Here is a 19,850-nt window from a genome sequence, read left to right on the forward strand (position 1 = left end):
ATTTTCTTCGCTATATTTTTCTCAGTTACAGACAAAACTCATTTTTAACATCTGTGTTTATTGATGAAAGGACTTGTCTATAAGCAAATCAGTCTGTAGTTAATCAAGACAAATGAATTAATCCCAAATTGTAAAGCAAGTAGTTTCACTCAATTTAAAGGTCTCTAGTGTTTCTCTTTTAAGCAATGACTATCTGATGTTACCTTGATGTATGTTAACATTTAAGCAAGGTTTATAATACACTCAAAGGTTTCAAAAATGGAAGTCAACTTTTTCAAACCCGTTGAAAAGTGAAAGTAAGTAGAGTAGACATAAGGCTGTGTGTGGGTGGGAGGGGGAACCAAAACACCTACTTTCTGATGCTTAGCACCACGAATGTGGGCAGCATATGCATCTGCTCCTGTACAAGACACATCACAGAGCTCGCAACGTAGCTGATTTTGTGTCCCACGAGTTGAGTTGTTGCTGCTGCTGGTATTTTGAGAGGCTTTCAATGCGGCTTCCTTTTTTTTATGTTTCTGTCCTTCTAAGTGCTCTTTATAAGTCTGTTTTGAACAAAAAGTACAAATTTTCTTTCTATAACATTCTATTCAATTTTCAGACCTCTAACACTCATTTAAAAATGGGATCATAAGCTGACTGGCACATGCCTTTAATCTTAGTACTCAGGAGGCAGAACAAAACTGCATTGAGTTTGAGGACAGCCTGGTCTACATGGTGAGTTCCAGGCCAGCTAGTTACATGGTGAGACCCTGACTCAAAAAAAACCCACCAAAAACCAAAAAACCCAATCAAACAAACCAAACAAACAGATGACCAAAAGAAAAGAAAGAGTCCAGTAAGTGTGTGGTGCAGACCTGTAATCTAAGTGCTCAGTAGGCTGAGAAAGAGAATCATTGAGTTCAAAGTTGCCCAGGCTTTGTAATAATATTCTGTCTCAAAATAAATCAAATAAAATAAAATAAAAGGCGAGAGAAAGAGGAAAGCATGGATGAGAACTGCTATTTTCAAAGCATTTAAGAACAGAAGAAATTCTGTATGGATGATCTGTAATTCTCTGCAGTTTATTTAACAATACTTTGCTATTTGGTGCTGAGGACTGGATTTGGGGACTTAGGTAGCCACACATGCATTCTACTACTGAACTACATCTCCAACCTTCTAAGAACACAGTTATTCAATATTCTATGTAAGGGGACACATGTGTGAGTGGGTGTGTGTGCTGAAGAGTAAACAGGGCAAGAACAACCTAGGCTTCTGTTTGAGAGTTAGCTCAGCCTTTTTGTAGGCAAGGTTTTCCTGAGACCATTCAGGGAGTGCCTGGGCTCTGACTAGCTCTGCTTTCTGAATAAACACTAGTATTCTAAGCTCAGGCAACATGAGACATTTTTTAAACATGACTTCTGGGAATCAAACTTGTAGAAGTATGTTTGCAAAACACTATTAATTGAGCTGTTTTCTTTATTTCTAACCCAATAGCTTTGAATTACAAAAGTACTTTCATGAACAGTTACACTATAAGATAAACTACCTGTAGTTCCAAGAACTTCTATTTTTTATTGCTTGTGTATAACTGGGCAGAAAATAATAACTTACAATAATCATTGCACAAAAGTCTGATTATAGCACTAATTAATTTGAAGGGGAAACTGTACCTATTAGGAAGAAAAAACTACTGCATGATACTAGTTCTTTATATTTATAAAATTTAATTTTGAAAATCTGAATGCATTTTAATACTTAATCTAGTTAAATATATTGCTTAAGAATATGAGCACATTTAATACTAAATAGGTGTCAACAATCCCGAAAACACCAAAAATTAAAAATATTGCAGAATTATGTATTAAAAACAAAATTAATCCAACAAATTAAAAAGTATATATAAAAGTCAGGCATAATGATATTTGCCCTCGATTCCAGCACCTGGGAGGAGAGGCAGGCAGATCTATCTCCGTAAGTTTGAGGCCAGCCTGGTCTACACAGTTGAGTTGGGGGTGGAAGGGGAAGATAGATCAAGCACTACATAGTGAGACTAGTGTCTGTCTCAAATACAAAACAAACAAAAAAGGGGGCATACACTGGTAGAACAGAGCTGGAAACACAGGAATATGTGAAGAGTCAAATTTGATGAACTCTCCCCAAATATGCTTTTTATATGCCAAGCTGCTAAAATCTTTGAAAACTCGTAAAAACATTCATGCCTGATACCCTCAGAGGGAAGAGGTGTCACTTCCCAGGTAACTGTAGGTAAGTGAGTCAGCACATAGTGCTGGAAACCCAACCCAGGTCCTTTGCAAGATCAAGTGCTCTTAACCACTGAGCCATCCCCCAGCCAATGCTTATGTAAAGTTTTATATAAAAACATTTTTTAAGAAGACGGGCTCTTGTTTTGCAGTCTAGGCGGACCTTGTGAAATCTTCCTACTTTTGCTGTACAAGTTCTTGGGCTTACAAGTGCATACACCCCAATACTTGACAAAATAGGACTCTCATAGTCAAAACAGGTCAAATTTAGAAAGGGATGAGCTCATTAACAGACTCATGCTTAAAATCACACATTTTAAGGTATAGCTGGTAGAACCATGACAACAACAACAAAAAAAATAATAAAGGACTCACATTTATCATAGGTTGATTTTTTTTTTTTTTAGGTGAGTAGAGGAAAACAGGGACTCTCACCAAAGCTGGCCTAAAACTGACTATATAGCCACAGACAACAATGAACATGTCTACCTCTCAGTACTGGGATTACAGGCGTGCAGCAACTATCATGTCTGATTCTGTAGTTGTGGGGATGAGTCTATGGCTCAGTAGAGGCAAGCACTTTACTAACTGAGTTGTACCCCAGCACTGCAGGTCACAAATCTTCCTTACACTTTTCTCATTTCCAATGTTCTCAGTCCCCTTGTGGAGAAAGTTATAGAAGTTACATTCTATAAAACATGTACAAAATAGACTCATTAGAAGAAATACAATCAAAATTATAGGTTAATTGGAATTTTAAAAATCCTTTAAAGTTTTATATAAAAAGCAAAGGAGGTATGCTAGAAAGGGTGGAGGGCTCGATTTCCTTATTTTCAAACATTTATAGCCACTTTTACAGTTTCCCTGATTATTGCTTTGGGGTTTCAACACAAACAACTTTCAAAGAAATGTTTAGTGAAATACAGCCATCTCTCAGGGTCTGCAGGAAATTGTTGACCAAAATCCAAGCATACTCAAGTTCTTTAAATAAAATAGCAAAATTATTTGCACATGATCTATTTCACCTACATACATTAAAATCTATAGATTATAATACCTGTTGTAAATCTTACTGAACAGTTTTACTGTATGGTTTAGAAAGTAATAGGGGGAAAAAAAGTGTAGGTACTCTACACCAATATAGTTTTCCACATGCATATTTTTGGTCTATGGGTGAGTTGCTGAGTGTAGAATACACATATGTGAATGTGCTTTGTAGGCACAGGAGTTAGAACATCAACCCTACTCAATTATGAAAAATAACCACTAAGACTCATGGTAAATACACAATATAAGTACCTGTGGTCCAGCACAGCTGATCTTACAAACATCACAATAATGAATCTGGGGTGGTTTGGGAGGCTGTTTTGGTTTCAGTTGTTTATTTTGGAATGGTGTTTTTTTAGTAAAGGTGGTCCCTGTCCAGGCAGCTGTTGCTGCTGCAGCAGCAGCTGCTGCTGCTGCTTGCTTCTGTTGCTGCTGCTGCTGTTGGTAGTAGGAAGACGCAGCTGAATATACGGCTGCTTCATAACCTGAATAAGATGTACCTTACAAATAAAACGAAACAAAGATTATGTTATATGATTACACAAGGACACGTTAAATGTCAATTATAAATTTAAATTCAATAAACGCCAAAAGGTATATTTACATGTGCATATTTACAATTATGTATGTATCTTATCTTATGAAATCTTTCCCCCACAAAACTTACCAGCCTTCTACACCAAGTCACTTAAATATTTACTTGACACATCAGGTGTTGTAAAGATGTGTAAGAAAAGTATAAGATTTAGCTCTTCACTTAAAAGATGCTTACTGCTCAACTGAAGGAGTGAGTGTGTTTGACAACTGTGTGGTTACAGAGCCTACTGATCCTCTGAGCACATTTCACAGAACACTGACTTGAAGAAGGATGGAAAGTAGGAAAAATTCAGAAGCACTTCATAAAGTAAGATCTAGGCTGGAGAGATGGCTCAGCCATTAAAGGTTAAGTGTAACAACCTAAAATAAAGTAATGTTGACAAATCGAGAGAATAACAGATAAGGAGAATAAGATTTTAAGTACCAGTGACCAATTTATGGATTGTACAAATGGTAAAAACAAGAAATGAGCAAGCAAATTTAGGAGGCAACATAATAAAGTTTAGTTAAAAAAAAAGGGGAGGGGAGCAAGTTATAAGACCATGGAACAAGAATCAACATAGTGTTCTTTCTTCCAAAACATGAAACAGCATGATTATCTCATTTAATATATAGATTCTGTTAATTTACACTGTTGGGATCTATACTGAATAAACACATTATACTAATGACTGACATACATAAACACTGATCTTCAGTAGAGATCTTGAAGTTTAGTTTATATATGAACATGTTTAAAAACTAAAAAGCTTACCAGTTTTTAAAATTCCAGTGCACTGCTTATTCACCATTCAGAATCCTTTAACTCCTTAAACTTATATAATAGGTGGGCAAGAAGTGAAGGAAGACCATGACAGCACAAAACTAAAGAGAATTGGGACTGGAAGTCCTGCTCAACACTAGATGGCACAGCTCATCAGACTCAGTACAGAGAGAGTATAGGGAATTGGGTAGGTGAAGAGAATGAGTATGAATGTACAATGTTTTGTTCTTAAAAGCTAATCTATTATAATTGAATGACTTTTGACCTTCTGACTCAAATATGTCTACACAAAATGAAAAAAAAAAAAAAAAAATTGGAAGACGAAAGCTAAGATATATGAGTAACCAGAATCATAAGGACTCTCTAAACTGACAAAGTTAAAAAAGATAAAGAAATCAGACAACTTTTTTAGAAAAGCCTTTTAAAATTTTTGTCAAATGATCAGATTATAAAATGCTTGTGAAATTTTAAGATAAAAAAATGTGGTAGAAGAAAATACCCCCCAAAAGAAAAAGGCAGATATATACCAATGATAACCACACGATCAGATAAGAGAATACTTAGTTTTAAGAAAAATTCTATAGTTCAATGAATGTTATTAGGCAGTCCTATTAATACCATCTTCTACTCATCAAACCAAAACAACAAAAAACTCAAACCAAACCAAAAAAGCATAAATGTTGCTTTCAAATATATAGTCAGAACATCTGTTTAAATTTTCCTATAAAGAACCACAATAAGGTTTATAAGACAGCTCAGAAGTTTGCATTTGCTGCTCATGTCTGATGAACTGAATTCAATCTCTGGAATCAATGGGGGATGGAGACAACCAACTTCTAAATGCTGTCCTCTGACTTGTACACATGACAAGAGTGTACCTGTGCATACCTGTCTGCAAGTGCACACACACAGACCTTGAAGCATAACTGGCCCCTTAACCTGCTGATGAAAATCAATTGAACTGGAAGGTATGGTGACACATGCAGCGTCTCAGCTACTTGGGAAACTGATGCAGGACAACATTTGAGCCTTGGAGCTCAGGCCAGCCTGAGCACACGATTAGAAAATAAATGAATATAAAAAGATAAAAAAACAAAACCAGTAAAGTTACTTTTATATTATTATTAATTAAAACCATAATGCTGATATAAAATCATCTTTTGAAAATCAATTTTGGAACCTAAGGCCTCACAAAAATAGCAAAAATGAAACTTAGCTGACCACGAACACCTTTGGGGTTAGTGTGTGTTTAAATCTGAAAGTCCACCATATGAAAGGCAGTCTGCCAGATATAGTGAAGTTTCAGAAGAGATCCAAAAGGCAGTATTACTACCCTTACTAGACAGACACAAATATATATTAAAAACATTGATTTTTTTTTTTTTAAGTTTATAGCCTGGTGGCAAGCATCTTTACTCACTGAGCCATCGTGCTGGCTCATGGATTTTATTTTTGATTGACACTGTTACTATATAATATTCTAGTATATAAAATAGTGTGTTTAAGGGATACAGTGTGGCATTTAAGGTACAGGCAGAATATCTTCTAATGTTTAATATATGTAACAGGATGATTATGGTTAATAATAGAGAAAATATTTTAAGATAGTTAGCAAGAGTTAGCAATTTGATGATTTGAACACAGAGGAATGATGTCTGAAGAGATAGGTATGCATAGTACCTGATGGATCATTACACACAGCACATGTGATAAAATGCCATACTCTGTGTGTTGGGGGTTAGGGGGAATATATTTATGTCAATGTTAGTGCAAGTGCCTGAGAAGACCAGAAGTGTTTAATTCTTTGGAGCTGGGTTACAGGCCTCTATCAACCTGACATGGGTGCTGGGAACCCCCATTTGGATCTTCTGCAAGAGTAATAAATAAACCAATGAGCCATCTCTCTAGCCCCCAAGCTGACAACTCCCAGCTGTCCTGTGACATCCACACACAGGTACACTGCCCCTCACACTAAATATAAAAATTTATAGAACAGCATAAAAACATTAGAAATGCTCCCAACATTCACTTCAAAATACAGTATTATTCAGAGAATAAAATACTATAAAACACTGACAGTTTCTAAATGTCATGCACATTTATAAGAAACCATAAGGATCCCTAAGGAAATGGCTGCTTGCTGAGTCCAGGAAAAGAAATCTTAAAAGTAGACACTGTGTAATTTGGGGATGTTAAAAATACCCCATTGGTCAAATTCAAGAAAATAATACCCCAAAGAGTCTTAAGTCAATGGATTACAACATACTGTATAATAAAGGAAATCTACAGTATTGAAGAGGAAGGGACTCCTTGGAGTAGAATCCTTAATGAACAACATGTTAAAAAAAAATTTCCAACAGCCACCAAAGAAATTACACACACGTACACACATGAATATGACAACCTGCAACAGGCAGCTGGACAACAGGCCCATAGATTGACTACTTAATTATAAGCAGAAAAGTTATCTTATTAATGGAGATTCCTGAGAGGCAATCCCTAAACCATTGATGGTATCATGGATTAGAAATAAAGGCATTATTGTTAAATGCTCCTGATGCAATTGAACAGAAAGAACACTTAAAAGTAAATTTTTTTTTTTAACACTTAAAAGGCCTAGGGGGGCGGGGGGGGGGGAGAAAGAAAAAAAGAAATGAAGACTGACACATGTACCCTCCCTTTACTCAAATAAACAAATGTTAAAAAAAGAAAAATATAAATCAATACTGGGTTTGATGGTGAATACCTATAATCTTAGTCAGCACTTAGACGAGGCAGGAAGACCACAGTGAATATAAAGCCTGCCTAAGCTATATTTTGAATTCTATGCTGTTATCAGGAACACTGAGACCATGTCTCAAACCAAACCACTCAGATTGTTGGACAGTAATTCAAAAAAGTGTTTACATTAGGAGGAAATAAACATAGATTGTTTACATGAAGAACTGTAATTACTAAGATCTTACTGTCTGCCAATCTCACTCATGTTAATTTTAAGCCTTATTATAAAGAATTGTAAGACAAAACAAAATACCAAATTTAATCAGAAATTTATATATTTGATAGTGCCCATGTCTGACTTCCTATTATTAAAATTGTGGTTCACTATGCACATGCCTGGTCTACAGATCGGGTTCTAGGACGGCCAAAGAAACTTGGTCTTAAAAAACCACAAACAAGTAAAAAAGAAAGAAAAGTTATCATTTGAGCTGGGCAGTTGTGTAGTTTATAGCCAAATCTGATAGTCTGAGTTCAATTCCTGTGGTCCACATGGTAATAGGGGAGAGCTAACTCCTGCAAGTTGTCTTCTAACCTGCACACGCACACACATGCACAAGTACACACACACACACACACACACACACACACACACACACACACACCAACCAATAAAAAACATTTTAAAGCTGTCATTAAAGTATATAAAGTATTAAAGTATAGTCAGGTACCCTGAGAGTTCTTGACACTGTGGCTATTTAAAAAGAATATGGATGGATGGATGGATGAATATATATATTTATCCATTCTTAGGAAATACTTTCTAAAGAACTCAGTGCAAAGTACTAAATTTTATGATTACATTTTACAAAACATATTCAAGAAGGAAGTCCTGACTGAAGATAATGCATACATTTAAAAGACATCCAATAATATTCTACTCTACTAATCCTGGTTACAACTGTAATTAATCAACCAAAGCAGCAGAGAAACTTAACCAGAAGTCCTATTTGAGTAGAAATATCAGTATCTTAAAATAGGAAAAGATTTATTCCCTAAATAAGGAAAATCCCAGACCATGTCTTTCCTCTTAATAAAAAATGACTCTCTACTTTTAAAATCAGGTCCCCACCATTCACTAATTTAGTCAAACTTCTGAAACAAGACCTTTTCCTCATTCCTATCTGTTTCCACATGTTGCCATGATAAGACAGCAACCACTTCAAAGCACACAGGCATTGCACACACACATACAGTCTCCTCTTGAAATACGGTGAGCTGCTCTTCCCAAATCTATTTCTTTGCTTAGTTCCACTGTGTTCCTCAAGTCGGGGATAAAAAATTCTGAGTAAAAAAACCAGGTACCTTTAAAGATTCATGAGCTAGGCTTCTGATACTCAGGATACAGCAAGGCAGCAAAAACATAAGAACTAAAACTGTCTATGCCACCTTAGAGCCTCCAAAGAACATGACAGGGCATTAAAGAGCACAAGCAATACACGTAAAGGAGTACAAAGCACACAAACCACACATGCACTTGTCATCTCTGCAATATTAACCACCTCAGTCCGAAATCAAAGGCATGGTTACTTAAGACAAGTGTGTCCTATCACTGGATGATATTTTTAAAAAGTTGCCAATTTTTCAGGGACTGTTTGTGACAACAAATATGACGAAATAGCTAGAACCAAAAGAAAAAGTATAAATAATCTGCCTACGTGTTGATTTTTCAAATTCATTATCAGAAAACAAATAAGACATTTATTTGCAGAAGACATTTACCTTTTCTAACTGAAAGACTAGGTCAGAACACATGATTAGCTTTCAAATTCCCCCAAAAGGCAGTATATTCTGCTAAGGGCTTCTATCACCACCACCACCACCACTACCACCATTGCTTATAGTATGAACCTTTTGTTAAATTATGTACAAATATTTATATTAACATCAATCAATCAATTCAGTACCTGCTACTTTAAGTAAAATAATTCCAGAGAAAATCAGGACAGTGTCTAATCCATGCTTTAAAATTTGTTAATCCATGTAAACACAGCTTGTCAGTCTTACCAGAATAAGTAACTGCTGTGGTACTGTAAGTAGCACTCTGAGTATAGGATGGTACCACAGTTGCCGCAGCTGCCACTGGCTGTACAGTGGAGGACACAGGATAAATGGAGAAAGTAGTGGTGGCTGGACTTGGTGTGGCTGGTTTTATGGCTGTCACTTGTCGAGCTTGCTGGGCTTGAGTATACTGTGTTGCACCTTGACTATAACCTGCTTTAGGAGCTAAAGCAAGAAAGACATGAGAAAAAGAAAAGGGTAAGTACAATGCTGAAAATCATTATAACCATACACTTAAAAACTAACAACCATAGCTGTCAGAAGTGTTGGCATTTTTTCTGAGCAATGATACAATTTTTACTACAAATATAAATAAACATGTAAATTAATCTACTAAATGTTGCTACATTTCTGGCATAAGAGTTCATCAGAATTACACCAGAACAGCAGTATTACTTATAAATGACTGTTTTTGTATAACACGTGGATATGTGTACATTTAAATCAATCAGTGTGCCTGAAATGCTTAATGTTGCAAATAGAACAAAGAGGTAAATTTGCATTTAATTAAATTTAGTTAAAATTAAAATTTTCAGTGTCTAATACTGAAACTTGTTCATGTACCATCAAATGCACTTTGCTGACTTACTCAGTGAATTTAACTCCGACTCAAAGCTGCTACATATCAAGTTCTTCAAACAGCTTGAATAAAGCTATTCTTAAATGGCTACTATTCACGTTTTACTAAACTTGTCTTTGACAACATTCAAAACAAACCATGAAACAATCTTATGAATCAATGATTAATTACTATTAATCACATTATTGATTTCATTTCTGAGAAATGCCCAAATACCAGACAGTAAAACTTATTTGATGCTCAGTTAAGATATTTAAAAACTTATCTATACCTGGTTGAAACAATATAGATTAAAATAGCATTTTATAGAAAAACCCAATATTCAAGAACCAAATGACTAAAAAGTCAACGTCAAAACTTAAAATTTGTCAAGATCTTCTGACTCTTACATAACTCCGCACTCTTAAGCAAATGAGGAGCCTTGGAATAAACATGAAGTCCACTAAAGATTATTCTGTATACAAATAAACAGAAAAGTGTTTATTTTTCTGTAAAATTTTATTTTATTGTTCTGCCAGCCACTGTAACTCATACACAAACATACGTATACATATATACATTCTGAAACAGGGTCTTATTATTACTAGATTGTCCAGTCTAGCCTCAAACTCATGCCTCCCAATTCAGCTTCCCAAGTGCTAAGATCCTAAGTATGTAGATGCCCATCTTCAAAATCATTTTCAATTACTTTTAAGAGATACACAAAATCTTCAGGGGCCCTGAAGAGATGGGGACAACTACTTCATAGTAGTAGGTTATGCATAAAGAACAGAGATGGAGGGGAACTATTACTTTCTGCCCATAATACTAAAACCAGTTTGACTTTCTTTTTAAACCAAGATACTAATCCATCTTCAAAATAAGGTATTGCTCAATTTTTAGCGAGCCTCAAATCTGCTATGTAGCTGAGGATAGTCTTCAACTCCTGATCCTTTTGCTTTCTCCTACTGAATGCTGGGATTACAGACATGTGCCACCATGTCTAGTTTATTTGGTGTTGTAGATTGAACCTAGGATATCATGTATACAGAGCAAACACTCGCCTAACCATGCCATATTCCTAGCTCCTCAAAAATGTTTTTGCTTGTTGCTGTTTTGTTCTTAAAACTTTTTGGTCAACTTCTCAAGTCTATATATATAGCAAGTCCATTCTTTAAAGTCTATAAACATGAAGGCTCTACACAGATAAAAGAACTTTCTGCATTTGAGTTATTATACGCACTGTGTTCAACATTATGGATGTTCAGTCAATGTTGCTGGCTCAATGCTCTAACCATAACAGTGGACAGGGTTAAAGGTTTGTGGGGGCTGTTTAATAAATTGCTTTACAAACTGGGGGAGGGAAACCCATTATCAGTGGTTGAAAACAGAACCACCTGTCATTACAGATAAAAATATGAGTTCATAAAATACCCATTGATTACTAGGGCTGTCTGCTACAGTAAGAGAGGAGTCTTATGCTGTAAACCACCAGTGGCATACATTTCCAGAACAAAGGGGCACCAACTTTTCTCCTAATCATCTCTCCTGGCATTATAGTAGTCAAAAACAAAGAAACAGACAGAACCATTATAGATAGACTCTGCAATTTGTCTTCATTAGATTACCACAAATCATATACTCCCCATAATTGATAATAAATTATTTATGTTCCTAATAATAAAACGTTTATGTTCCTCACCTGTCTGATAGTAGGTGTCAGCCACAGAGGGCTGAGGCTGGGCAGCAGCGGCTACAGCAGCAGCGGTGGCTGTTGGCTGTTGGTAGTACTGCTTACTATCGTAAGCTACAGCAGGGGCTGTGGATCTTACATAGGAATATGAGTCCTAAAGAGAAGAGATGAAACAAACAAAAAACCCAAAAAAGTTTGACTTGAGTGGTGGAAAAAAATCCTTTCAGTGTAAAAACAAAGAAAAATAAAACAGTTATATAGCCCAAAACATATAGTTTTAATATAACTAATCAATCATTAATTTATAAGAAACAGTATTAATAATATAAACTAAATAATACAATCAAGTTTTAATATAAATGTAACTAAGAACTTTTAAAATAAAATCAAAAGCATTTCAAGCAGTATGTTTGACTTTAATCAGAACTTCAAAACACCCAAGTACTGAACTGAATAATCTATTTTACTCAAAATTTCACTTTTGCCTTTAAAACTCTGATAAGTTTCAAAAAAGAAAACATGTAATATATATTTAATTTTCCCTCTGTAAATGAGCTTCATTCAAACTCCCCTGTCTCTGATGGACAAGTAATGCCCACTTGTATAAACAAAGGGACATAGTACCTGGGTAGTTTCTTTTTCCCTAAAACTTAGGATAAAATGAAAGCATTTAAACTATGATTTGTATAAAACTTAAAAAAAAAAAAAAACCTACATATAAATACATATAAATGTTTATAATAGGGTAAAACTAGCAAAGGAGAATTAACATATAAAATCCGCTGCAAAGACACTTTTTCCATCACAGCAAGTACATTTAGAAGTACTGGCTTTGGCTTTCTATCATACAGAACCCATTTAATGTATATGTTAAGGCTATTGAACTAGACGTTTTTGTTTCTTTACCTGGTAGTTCTGTGTAGTAGCTGGGGGTGGGGGTGGGGGTGCTTCTTGTTGCCTCTGGGTGTAACCATAGTCGGTAGCTGTGTGTGCAGTGGGGTAGCCTCCATAAGCAGCAGCTGTTGCAGCAGCTGCAACAGCAACTGGAGCAGGCCTGGCAACTGCAACTGTGGCGGCTGCTGGTGCGTAAGCAGCAGTAACTGTGTGAGCAGCTACTGGAGCCTGATGGACAGTGTAGCTAGCAACTGTAGTTGGATGGGAATACGCTACACCCGAAGCTGGCTGCTGGCTAGATTGTGAAGTACAAGAATAAATACAATAATTTAATTTTAAAATCAAGCAGTCACCTTAAAATTATTTATCAATTAAAAAACACAGAAATATAATGATTTAATTTTTAAAAAAATTCAAAGAATCACCTTAAAATGACCAATTAAAAAAGTATATTTTTCAAGTAATATAATTACTGACTACTGAACTCAATACTTCCTAGTCAATACTGTTATTTGTTATGGTTTTTAAAATTTCCTTAATCACAATACATATTCAAATATATTATACTTCAGATCATGAATCACACTGCAAAGTAAGAGTAACAAAGACGAAGCACTAGGAAGGAAAAAACTTGAACCAAATTAGGAATTTAAAAAAGCATTTTTATATATAAAATTCATTTTATTCTATACATTAAAAAAATCTCAACAAAAAGACCTTATACAACTTATAGTGAAATAATAGTTCCAAAAACAGTAAGCAAATGAATTTTCATCTAAAATTTTTATAGGAATGTCACTTTAACTTCTAAAATGAGAATCTGTTACATCAAACATGTCATACAGATGTTATCACAAGATAGCATATTTTCGTTGTCATTAAAGGTTCTGAGCAACATCCTCATCATTTCACTTGCTAAGGCTGTACTGCCAAGGTACACATGCCTTCTCAAAAGCAGCGACACCCAATAGGTGAAATGCTTTGGCTGACAAAAGATGTAGTATGAGCCAACAGTCAAAAATAACTGGGGGGAAAAAACTTGAACTGCCAATACAGCACTAATAAATTACAAGTATGTGATTCATGGGTTATAAAGTACACTGTATCCTGTATTGATGTGCATGGCAGCATAGAAAGTATTAGCATTTGGGGCCACCATATTTAACCTGTATTAAGGAAAACACTGATCAACTAAAATTTGACCAAAGGGAATATGAATCTTATAGATAAGGACTTTATTTCATATCAAAATGGAAGAGTCTAGAAAAGGTGATAACTGCCTTCAAAAGAAGACACTTACTCCATGCTGCTCCAGAGAACAGAACTAGAACCAACAGATGCAAGTTACAGGGTGCCAGATTTCAGTCCAATATGAAAAAGAAAACAAAAAACAAAAAACAAACAAAAAAACTTAGAGTCCAAAGAAAATCAAATTCTAATTGGATGAAACTCCCCTATTTTAAAATAAAACTAGCCAACACTCCTGCATATATGGCAATCACAGAAATGGAAAGATAAGCTCACATTTTCACACTGGGAAATCTGTCTAAAACTAACATTTCATTTCTTATGGATTTGACATTCTTTTTAATTTTATTCATTTATTTGTTTACTTTGAGTGTTGGACATTGAAATTAGAGCCTCACACATACTAAGTGAAGTCTCTACTAATGAGCTTCAATTTCATGATAGTCTTTTTTTTTTTTTAAAGACTGTGTGTTGTGTATGTGGAGGCTTGTCCTGTGAACATGTGGAAGCCAGAGGAATTTTTGTGGAGTTGGTTCTCTTTTACGTTCATGTGGATTCAAGGTCTCTGACTCAGGTCATTTTAAATTTTATCTTCCTGATGGCCCACGATCGGATACTCTTTTGAGGAGACTTCTGTAATCTGTGCCCTGACTTCCACATGCGTGCTGTGGCTCATGGTGCTGCCTCCCCATCAGAAAAAAAAAGTGTGTGTGTGTGTGTGTGTGTGTGTGTGTGTGTGTGAGAGAGAGAGAGAGAGAGAGAGAGAGAGAGAGAGAGAAAGACAGAGAGAGAGAGAAAGACAGAGAGAGAGAGAAAGACAGAGAGAGAGAGAGAAATTAATGTATCTCATTTGGTACAGTGCCTGGCTATCTAATGTACTATAAATACAGGCTCAATTATCAGCCTCCTGTAAAATTGGTGCAGAGATACTACTGTAATGCAAATACTTGAGAACTGAAGACAGGAATCAGATATTCAAGGTCACTCTTGGTTACATGAGAACTAGTTCCAAAAACTAAAACAAAAACCTACCAAGTCTATCAAACCTGTATTAAACATTTAACTAGTAAGATTTGATTACACTTACACACACACACACACACACACACACACACTACACTGTCTAAAGAGGAAATTAGTTACTTTTAAATTCAGATACAGCCTTGGATTCTCATATAATTACACTTTGGTATCTGTAGGAGGCTGGCTCCAGGTCAAAATAATATGATTAATAATAACAATCCAATAATGCTCAATTTCTTGCATAAAGGGCAAGTTCTCAAGAGCTAGGAATGTAACTCAGTGATACAGCCTCTTGTCTGGCACATGCAAAGGCCCTTGGTACAGTCCTTAGCAAAACAAAAACATAAGTTTCTAAAATGGAATAACATATGCATATAATTTAAACATCACATCCTACACTGTAAATCTCATGTTCATATTATTTATATTAATGAAAATGCCATGTAAATAACTATAGTTTAGGAAATGGATGACAACAAAACACCTATAATGCTCATTAGTATAAACACAATCATCCAGTCTTTATTCATAAAGCAGAGCCTGCACATACACAGTCAATTGTAATTATCCACATTTCTTGGCTCCAAACACATTGTTATATAGGACAAAACGTAGATGGGAATGGAATAGAACCAAGTCAACTAACTAGGTAAGCAACTTGACTTATACTACCTGATCCTAACCCTTAAGAATGCATGTGACTCAGGGAGGAAGACCATACGCTTGTTTATGTCCTGTCTCAGTTAAATTATTCATATTATTTCTGTACTCTTCCAAGTGTCTCAGTCTGAATAATAAATTACAAAGTCACCTTTCCCAAAAAATGATACCAGGTAGTAAGTAATTATTACATATACATTCCCAGGGCTTCCTAACCTAGTTCAGTTTCACATATGCGGGTCCCTAAAACTCATCATCTGGACTGGAACTGTAACTTTTTTGTTGCTGTGTTAAGACAGGCTCCTGTATCCTAGATTGACCTTGAACTTACTATGTAGCTAGGGATGACCCTGCATCTCTTAACCCCTCGTTCTCATGCTTCAATCTCTGGTGTGCTGGGGAATTCAGCTCAAGTTTTCCCCACAGTACAAGCAGTCTATCAACTGAGCTACATCACTAGCTCTTGGAACTATCAAATACAATATGTAGTCCCAATTCTGAGGGTAGCCAAGCTAATTTTTGTTAAAATTAAAGACTGTCTATTATATAATTGTAATAATACCTAATAATACCAGAAAATTCTTTCAATTTCAAATACTCTCCCCTAATATGCTATGATACAGATACCAAATCAGTCCAATCAAATACACAGAAGCCAATAAATTTACTTTAAAAATTCAGATCAAAGACTGGGGGTGAAGCCCAGTGTGAGAGAGGCCCTGAAGTTTACCCCTAGGCACTGGAGATTTGATTGAAGGAAGGACAGGTTAAGAGAACACCAAGTTCTAAACAAGTTAAAATCAAGGGAATCTACCTATTTTATAGCAGTAAAATAAAAGGTGTCATCTCCCTGCATACAATGTAAAATTTAACTGACTTCAATCTGTAAAGACAAGAGGTTTTGAGTAATTATTTCTTGTGACTAAAAAATAGAATCTTGTCAGCTTTTGTTGGTTTTAAATAGAGGGAAACTAAATAGAAAAATCAAGAAATTATTTTCTTGCTCTACAGGATAAAAAGTAGATGGGAACAGAGTTGAAACAAATCAACTAGGTAGGCAATTTGACTTATACTGTATGACCCTAACCCGTAAGAATGCCTGGGACTCAGGGAGGAAGACTGCATGCTTGTTTATGCCCCCTGTCTCAGGGAAATTATTCATACTATTTCTGTACTCTGGCTATGTAAGTTGGGAATGGTGGATCACGCTTTCAATGCCATCGCACAGGAGGTAGTAGCAAGCATATCTCTGTGAGTTTGAGAACAGCCTAGTCTACAAAGCAAGTTCTAGGACAGCCAGGGCCACACAGAGACCTTGTCAACACTGCCCTCCAAAAACAAACAAACAAAAAAAAATCCCCAAACATTAATAAGTACAAAAGGGGCTGGAGAGATGGCTCAGTAGTAGAACACCTGTCGCTTGCTCTTCCAGAGGACCTGGGTTTGATTCCCAGTATCTACCTGATGGCTTACAACTTATCTGTACATCAGGGGATTTCTTCTGGCCTTGGAGGGCACCGGGCGCATAAGTGATATACAGATATAAGCAGAACACCCAAATACACTGAGTTAAAAAAGAAAAGAAAGAAACACTTCAAGAGTTACAGACATAGAGGCTACTTTCCTGTACTTAAAACATGGAAAAGAAACTAGGCAAGGAAGTGTACCCCTGTAAAGTCAGTACTTGGAGGCAGAAGCTCGAGGATCAGAAACTCAAGGTTATTCTCAGTGATAGACAAGTTCTAAATACCCATGACTACACGAGACCCTGCCCAACAAGATTTTAAAAGTAAAATAAGTACTTAGAGAATTATTATGTTAAACTGTAAAATTTCTCCACATTCTTGAATTTGCTCTGGAAGATGATGACCACTTCCTTACCTGCTTATCAAAAAGTAAGCTAGAAGCCTTAAAATAGTTCTTTAAGATGGGCACAGTGGTCCACGCTTTAAATCCCAGCACATAGGAGGCAGAGGCAGAGGCAGAAGGACCTTTGCTCTGTCTACACAGAGACCCAGGTCAGACAGGGCTATTTAGAGAGGCTACATATAACTAACATTTTCCAGGCAGCCTTGCTGCTTTCTTCATTAAAATAACTTAAGAGGGGATGACAATTCCTTATAAGGTATTTAAAGAAAGCATATTCTCACTACAAAGCAGGTAAGTCTGACAGTGCAGGAAATAAATAGTCTAAAATAACAGTTTTCAAAATATCTAATTTGGATCATAAAACAAAAACTTTACACTAGTCAGAAGATAAGCCTAGGGAAGTGGTGGCGCACGCCTTTAATCCCAGCACTTGGGAGGCAGAGGCAGGCAGATTTCTGAGTTCGAGGCCAGCCTGGTCTACAGAGTGAGTTCCAGGACAGCCAGGGCTACACAGAGAAACCCTGTCTCAAAAAAATAAAACAAAAAAAACCTGTTTAGCTACATTAAGACTTTCAAATGGGCGGTGGTGGCGCACGCCTTTAATCCCAGCACTTGGGAGGCAGAGGCAGGCGGATTTCTGAGTTCAAGGCCAGCCTGGTCTACAGAGTGAGTTCCAGGACAGCCAAGGCTATACAGAGAAACCCTGTCTCGAAAAACCAAAAAAAAAAAAAAAAAAAAAAAAGAAGATAAGCCTATGAAATAATACACAAGGTAAAGAGGAATATTCATAAAGATTAAAATGGGAAAGAAAAAGAAGTTCAATATCTAACTAGAAAAAATTCCACAAAAATAAAGAAAAACACCCAAGTGAATGAAATTAAGAGGGGCTGTAGAGATGATGGCTCAGCGGTTAAGAGCATTGACTGCTCTTCCAGAGGTCCCGAGTTCAATTCCCAGCAACCACATAGTGGCTCACAACCATCTGTAATGGGATCTGATGCCCTCTTCTGGTGTGTCTGAAGACAGCTACTCATATACATAAAACAAATGAATATTTAAAAAAAAAGAAATTAAGAAAAAATTCTACTACTAAAGGCAAGCATGATATTTTCAAATGCAATCACCCAACCTACTACCAAGGAACCAAACTTGAAAACATTTTCCAATTTTTAAACACAAAAGAGGTCCAATTTTCCAGAGAGGAAAATAATAGTATAGTTTACAATCAATAGAAAATCAGATACTAGTGGGCCATAGACAATATGGTAATGTCTTCAAAATTCAGGGGAAGACGGTTATTCTGTAGAATTCTATGCCAAACTTAACTATGGAAAATAAGTATTTTTAAAAGACATCTGAGGTAAACTTTTCCCATTATATACCTTTTCATAGGAAGCTACAAGAAATGTACTCGGACTAAACAAAAAGTAAAACGGGTAACAGATTTTGCAAACATGAAGAAAGATGAAAGCCCAGATCAACAGCTATGCAGCAGGCCAGAGATCAGGGTAAGATCAATGGTTTACAACCAAACAAATCACATAACCTTTAACAGAAATAATGTCCAGGAAGACAAAACAAACAAACAAACAAACCAGAAATATTAAGATACAATCACTAGGCCCGGTGACACGTGCCTATAATCACAGTAGTAAAGAGGTGGAGGCAAGATAATTGGTTCAAATTCATCCCTGACTACACAGAAAGTTGGAGGCCAGCCAGAGCCTCAGACCCTTGTCATAAATGCCAGAGCAATGACAATGAAGGAGGATCCCATGAGAAGATCTTAGTTGGACAGGAAGTACAACTGAAAAAACAATCCACCTTAACTTTACACTGGGTAGATTTTCCATTAAGTGGTGCAGGACTGTATATGTTCTCTTTAAGATTTAGAATTATAGCACGGTATCTGGCTCCATAGTAGCTACTTCTTACTGTCAGAATAAGACAAGTTTTTGTTTCATTTTAGTATCTACCTAAATTACAGAAGACAATTCAGAACCGGAGAACTCAGTAAAAGCAGTAATGCAAGAGGAGGAATGGTACATGGAGAGAGGAGACTGCAAAGCACGAATGCTTCAGGATTCTTTCTTTTTGTTGTTGTTGTTTTGTTTTGTTTTTGAGACAGGATTTCTTTTTAGAACAGGTTGGCCTCCAACTCATGATCCTCCTGACTTTGTCTCCTTAAGCTAATTCTACTGGCATGTTTTAAGAGTCTTAGAGAATGAGATATTGCCTTCAGGGGAACTAGGATTGTAGTACATTGTCTAAACAGTCTACCACTGAATTTAGGATAAAAAGAAGAGTACATACGATGTCTAAAATGAGTGCAGGAGAGAAAAATAATTGCATAAAGTTGATTAGGATAAATTACATATAGTAGACATACTTAGTAATATAAAATTAAATGAT

General features: G+C 36.0%; 1 protein-coding gene across 7 annotated transcripts in view; it reads right to left on the bottom strand.

Moving 5' to 3' along the window:
* Positions 1 to 19,850, bottom strand: part of Zfr (zinc finger RNA binding protein) — a 67,972-nt gene that overhangs the window by 34,395 nt on the left and 13,727 nt on the right. For 3 of the 7 annotated variants that reach the window (XR_004608737.2, XM_034523306.2, XM_034523305.2), the window contains 5 exons: positions 12,651 to 12,933; positions 11,754 to 11,898; positions 9,439 to 9,657; positions 3,546 to 3,793; positions 354 to 545 (listed from right to left, as the gene is read on the bottom strand). Coding sequence is in view for 6 of the 7 variants with exons in the window: in XM_034523306.2 (XP_034379197.1) it covers positions 354 to 545; positions 3,546 to 3,793; positions 9,439 to 9,657; positions 11,754 to 11,898; positions 12,651 to 12,933 (1,087 nt within the window). In the remaining variant the exon portion in view is untranslated. Of the gene's footprint in view, positions 1 to 353; positions 546 to 3,545; positions 3,794 to 9,438; positions 9,658 to 11,753; positions 11,899 to 12,650; positions 12,934 to 13,938; positions 13,963 to 19,850 lie in introns of all 7 variants that reach the window. The other 4 variants (XM_076916422.1, XM_076916423.1, XM_076916424.1 and 1 more) reach the window with 3 other exon arrangements.

Source organism: Arvicanthis niloticus, chromosome 19 (assembly GCF_011762505.2).
Source record: "Arvicanthis niloticus isolate mArvNil1 chromosome 19, mArvNil1.pat.X, whole genome shotgun sequence".
NCBI lineage: Eukaryota > Metazoa > Chordata > Mammalia > Rodentia > Muridae > Arvicanthis > Arvicanthis niloticus.